Source organism: Mytilus trossulus, chromosome 3 (genome assembly GCF_036588685.1).
Source record: "Mytilus trossulus isolate FHL-02 chromosome 3, PNRI_Mtr1.1.1.hap1, whole genome shotgun sequence".
Lineage (NCBI taxonomy): Eukaryota > Metazoa > Mollusca > Bivalvia > Mytilida > Mytilidae > Mytilus > Mytilus trossulus.
This window is the reverse complement of record NC_086375.1, coordinates 34494445-34500576: the sequence shown is the minus strand read 5'-3', so window position 1 is coordinate 34500576 and position 6132 is coordinate 34494445. Positions and strand designations below refer to the sequence as shown.

The 6132-nt window shown below is 32.7% G+C and overlaps 1 protein-coding gene across 1 annotated transcript; it reads left to right on the top strand.

Moving 5' to 3' along the window:
* The first annotated feature begins 448 nt into the window (after positions 1-448).
* LOC134711308 (insulinoma-associated protein 1a-like) lies at positions 449-4006 on the top strand. Its single transcript, XM_063571840.1, has one exon. It carries the CDS (start codon positions 720-722, stop codon positions 2052-2054), a length of 1335 nt encoding a protein of 444 aa, XP_063427910.1. The 5' UTR covers positions 449-719; the 3' UTR covers positions 2055-4006.
* Positions 4007-6132: the final 2126 nt, after the last annotated feature.

Genomic DNA, 6132 nt, shown 5'->3' with positions numbered 1-6132 from the left:
TTGGAAATTAAGATTTTGAAATTTTTGTAAGTATGGAAAAAGTCAATCTTACAGTAAATTTTTATTTTTGCGGTTTACATAATGGTTGATATTGAATTTATTTTATTTCAATAATTAAATAAGTTGAAAGCATTATTTCAACTTTTAAACCGTACAGAAACAAACAATATTAAAAAAAAAACATTTTTAGAATTATTTCTCACGAGATGTAAAAATATTCAATTGCACGGCCATATATGGATTTCCAATACAAGATGCTGCCAATTTTCCTGCTAACAAAGAATTCTACCTGAGAATACCGATACGATAATTAAACAAAGATCGACAGTTGTGGGAAACTCAAATAACGTTACTTAAAAGTCATAGCCATAGATTGTTTGCCAATGCGAACAAAGGAGTTGAGAAGATACTAGTGGGCGGAGTTAGCCACACGACCAAAATGAATATTCAAAAGCTAATCGTGTGCCGTTTTCTAGCGTTCCTATATAAACTAAAATTAAATGAAAAAAAGTTGGATTTGGTCAAAAATTAAGGCGCCAAAGAAAGCGTTTGAAAATTTTGTGCTATGAACATTTATGAAACAAAAGACTTGCATAATTAATACAAAAGAAATTGACCAAATTCCGACTTTCGTTACCTTTTCGTCAGTGCAAATGTAAATAATAATAATCTTATAGCGTTCACCAATAGTGCCTTATCTTGTTTAAAATCTTAGTAAAATGCCGAGGAATTTTCTTGTGAAAAGAACTAAACATTCTAACAATGTCTCATACAGGGAACGGAGCAATTCTGGCGAAGACACCATACAGATTGCGCCAGTTTATGAAACTTTAAACACCACAACAGACTGTGAAAATGTGAAAACAAACTATGGGTCACCTGACTCGGGATATTCCGTTAGTCCCCTCAATTTGGTAATGGTATCAAAGGATGCGGAAAACAACAATTGTGAAGTTAGTAACAACAATAAAACATCGGAATGTTTGACTTTCACACCAACAAAGTCACCATTAACTGTAAGTACTAGTTCTTATCCATCACCATTTTATTATTCAACATTTGACCGGCTAAGTGTTTCGTCATCAAACATTTCACCATCTTATTCACCGAAGGGTTCACCATCTCAAAGTAGTCCTAATAAGAGGAGGGGACAATCTGATACCAATGAAATTAAACCAAAGTCAATAAAAAAGCCAAAAGCTGCAAGAAAAATTAACTTTGATGAAGATAAGTCTTCTCCCGTTTCTGGCTGTATAATCAAAGATCTTTCCGACTGTGATGATGGCAAAGTTGTTTATGGGGACATCGATAGTACTTATAACTACGTAGAAGTAACACCAGAGGCCAGGGCAGCGATAGAGAAGATCGAAAATAAAATTGGTGAATATATTTGCCGCCTTTGTAAAGAACATTATGACGATGCTTTCAAGTTAGCGCAGCATCGATGCCCGCGAATTGTACATGTCGAATATAGATGTCCAGAATGCGACAAAGTGTTTAGCTGCCCTGCAAATCTAGCATCACATAGACGTTGGCATAAACCAAGGCAGACTACTTCAAATAAACAATCCGTTCCTTCAAGAATTTTACCAGCAAATATCAACTTAAACCAACTTGGAACTTTGGACAATTCGAAACCTTTGAACTTAAACAAACGAATTTTATCAGTGACAGCCGGTGATCTCAGACACTCGCCCTCAGATGAAGGCCAATATTCATGCGAAACTTGCGGAAAAACGTTCAGACGTCAGGCATACTTGCGAAAACACGTGCTCAATCATGCCAATGACCAACAAACGACGAGAGCATACGAAGAACCACAGAACAATAACATTACGAACAAGAACGGATGTGATGTTTGTCTGATTCCAACTAACTTAACAACCGATAAGACGATGAGAGTACAAAACAATGACGTTTATAAGTGTAAATATTGTGCAAGTTCATTTTTTAGTTCGCCAGGATTGACGAGACACATAAATAAATGTCATCCAACAGAAAATCCTCAGGTTATTTTACTACAGATTCCGCCCTCTGTAAGTCGTCCATGTTAAAACTTTTATGTATTGTATATGTTATTATAATGTATATCATGTGCCTTTCATAAATATATATAGTTTTTAACCCCCTTTACTAACTTTTTTGGTAGAAGTATTGAAAAACATCAAGAATGCATAATGAAGTGTAATTTAGTGTAATTTAGTGCCTTTAAAGAGTAACTACGTTTATAGGGACGTTCTTTCATTTGTTTTCATGGATAGGATACGCGTGAATTATGTTGAGTTATTATAAGTTTTATTAAGTATTCTTATTTTTACATGATTTATTTTTTATATTTATTTTTATTTAATTTGCTATCATTCAATAGATTTTATTTATTGCTGTTTAATATGAGTAAAGTATTAGATAATTATTTTTATATTTTATTAAGTATTTTACTTTTTATGTTTAATGCGCTATTATCGTTATTAAATCAATCTATTGTTGATAGTATTTTAAGTCGATTTGTGCAATGTCCTAAGTGCAATATAGATGATATATTTATAATTTATTGTATTTGATTTTTTCTTATTGTTTGTGCAATATCTACACGTGCAATATCCATTTCGTGCAATATTTATTTCTTGCTATTTATTACTGTATACATTTCAGGCCAATCAGGTGCAATATTGATGTTTGATGATTTATTGTTTTTAAAGTACCGTAAACTATTTAACAAAAATTGACAGATTGTTTGATTTTTCTATCGGAATTCACTTCGTCAAATCAGATCTTTGTTTCATTTAGTTAATTTGATTACTTCTATTGATGAATACCTTTATCGGGTCATTAATATACCTTTTAGTTTGCTCTTAATTTTCATTTGGTCAGAACAAACAAAACCTATCGTTTCATCTTACAAACCAATCAAAAACACTTCAGTTTATTTTCAATTAAAGTGCAATACAACCTTTTCTTTACATACCGTGCAATACTATAGTGAAGGAATGCATAGTCATTTTTTATGTATGTTTTGATGTTGTTTTTTATTATTTATAGACAGGCCGGACACGTGCAATAATATAACTGTCCTAAAACGTTAATGTGCATAGCACAAGTAAGGTATGGTCGGAGTTATGTGCAATTTTGTATTTTATTTATTTTTATATTGTTATTTATTATTTATGATAGGCCGGACACGTGCAATAATATAACTGTCCTAAAACGTTAACGTGCACATTATAGCACAAGTAAGGTATGGTCGGATTTATGTCCAATTTTGTGTTTTATTCATTTTTATATTGTTATTCATTATTTATAATAGGCCGGACATGTGCAATAAGATAACTGTCCTTCGACGTTTATGTGCTGATTGTAGCACTATTAACGTATGCTCGGAGTTGTGTGCAATTTTTATTTATTTATTTTTATCCCATTTTGTACCGTTATTTATCATTTATTACAGGTCGGACATGTGCAATACAAAAACTGTCCTAAAACGTTGATTTGTTCATTGTGGCAAAAGAAACGCAAGGTCGGAAATGTGCAATTTTTCTTAATTTATTTATTTATTTAATTTATGTTGTTATTATTTATTCATTAACATCGGACAAGTGCAATATTAAGATTACTGTCCTTAAAAGTTAGTCTGAAATGTTTTCAATTGTCGCTTTGGCTGGACAAATGCAATACTGAAATTGTCCCTCTTAAAACGAGCAAAAGATTTCATTAAGCTTTTATTAGTAGTTAGTTTAGTTTTGGTTTAGTTGGGTCAAAGACCTTTCTTATTTTGCTCGATTTTATTATTTTTATTTGTTAACACTTTTTGTTTGCTTCTTAAGGGAAAAAGAATAAATATTTTATTTTTTAATCAAAAATTGAGAAAAAGTCGACATTTCGATGCAAGATATGATGGTCTTCATTTAATCACATTGTTGCCTTTATAGTTATTATGTACGTAAGCCTTATAAATAACATTTGCATTGTGTGTTTTATTAGTTTTTTCAATAAAGATTTGTGCGTGAAATCTTGTGACATCTGTTTCTCCCCATACCGTTTCTCAAGCTGTTTCTATACCGTTATAACATCGACAAACTCGATAAAGTCTTCGTTGTGTTTATTTACATTACAATGACAACCTTTCACAGATGAGTAACTATTTTTACACATGTAGTATATTATACCTGCGACAGGTGAGCTTTTTGGCGGGATAAAATAACGGTAATGCAGATGTTTTCCACTCAGGTAACTACGAAATTACCGTAAATTGATATTTTATCATTTGAACAATTAACTATCATTTACAAAAAAGCTCCATAAATGTCACGTGGGCCATCACACTTACAAATACTGTTGATTTTATTGTACCCTTTGATGTGAATTTGGTTTATGATAATGATTAACGGTATAATCACCAACAAAGATTTTAAAAGTAGAAAATCTATACTTCGCAACACAAACAATTTACACCTGAAAGTTGTTTACTAAAGGTAAACTACTATCTAGAGTCAAGTTATTAAACTTTCATGCAGATCTTGCACCGGAGTAACAGATTTGTGTACTTATGTTGGTAACATATTGACAAGAACACACGCACCTGTCTGGTTGTTCGAAGTCGGTTAAATCCCATGTTTTATGACAGAATGAGTCACTTTGCGGTGTTGTTCCTTCTTTCTGCGTCCTACTTCTCGTTTCTTCAAAAAAGTTTGAATCACACGCAAACACTTGATGCCAATTGAAAATTGTTTGAATTCAATATAGTGTAAAAAAGAAATGGTGTATGATTGTCAATTAGACAGTTATCCACAAAAGACCCAAATAAAAAGGATGTTAAAAATTACAGGAAACCATGCATACGACCTTCTCAAAAGGCTCCGAGGGTAACAAAATATCAGAGATGCACTAGAAAAAATAAATTGTATAACACTAAACCCTTAATTAATTGTGAGATACAGCGTACAAAAAACGGCAACAATAACTATTGAACCTCTTGCTCTTGGTTTGTTACCGGCACATTAACTGTGATAGAGCTCAAAAGGTCTGAAATTGCTCTAAATTACCTTGGTCGTACGGAAGGGCACTGGCTTAACAAAACAGCAATAATTAAAAACTAGGAATCCGTAGAAACAGTATTTTGAGTCTCCAGATCAGTACTAAATAGAAGAGAAGCAACTTACAATAGACGCCAAAAAAATGGTCTAAGAGTACTCACTATATCTGAAAGCTAGTTAAAAGCTCAGTTTCACCTTATGGATTGGGTTTTCTCATCTTGTTTCTAGATGGAATTGGTTTTTATAGTCATGAGGCAATTTTGTTTTACAATTGGTCAATTTAAGTGAGACAATATAAAAAAATGTGGTATGATTGCCAAATGAGACAAATCTTCACAAGAGACAGAATGACACAGAAATAAACAACTAAAGGTCACCGTTTAACCTTCAACGATAAGCAAATCACATACCGCATAGTCAGCTATAAAAACCAATTGAAACTAGAAAACTAACGGCCTAATTAATGTGCACAATTAAGGAACGAAAAACATATGTAGCACAGCAACAATGGACAACCACCAAATCACAGGCTCCCGACATGAGACAAGCACATACATACATATGATGTGCCGGGGTTAAACATGTAAGCGGGATCCCAACCCTCTTCTTACTTGGGTAAGAACAGCATAAGAACGAAATATAAAAACCAGTGAAATAAGGCTTTACACATCAGATTGATACAAACAGATATACATCTAACAAAAAAAGAGTGGACGTGGGCGGGTATTTTTATGTTGAAACAACAAAAAGACACTAAGAGCAGATATAAGAGTACGCTTAGTTACTGATACTTAGTTTAAAGCCACTCATAACTAATAAAAAAATTATGCATCTAAGACTAAATTATCAATCCGTACACATCCAACATACAATGGATTTAGTGTAAAGACGTCATAATATAAAAAAGAAGATGTGGTATTATTGCCAATGAGACAACTATCCACAAAAAGACCAAAATGACACAGACATTAACAACTATAGGTCACCGTACGGCCTTTAACAATGAGCAAAGCCCATACCGCATAATCAGTATATCAGCTATAAAAGGCCCCGATAAGACAATGTAAAACAATTCGAACGAGAAAACTAACGACCTTATTTA

What these genes read in the sequence shown, in the direction of transcription:
- LOC134711308 (XM_063571840.1), top strand. Translation starts at nt 720, where the DNA reads ATGCCGAGGAATTTTCTTGTGAAAAGAACTAAACATTCTAACAATGTC.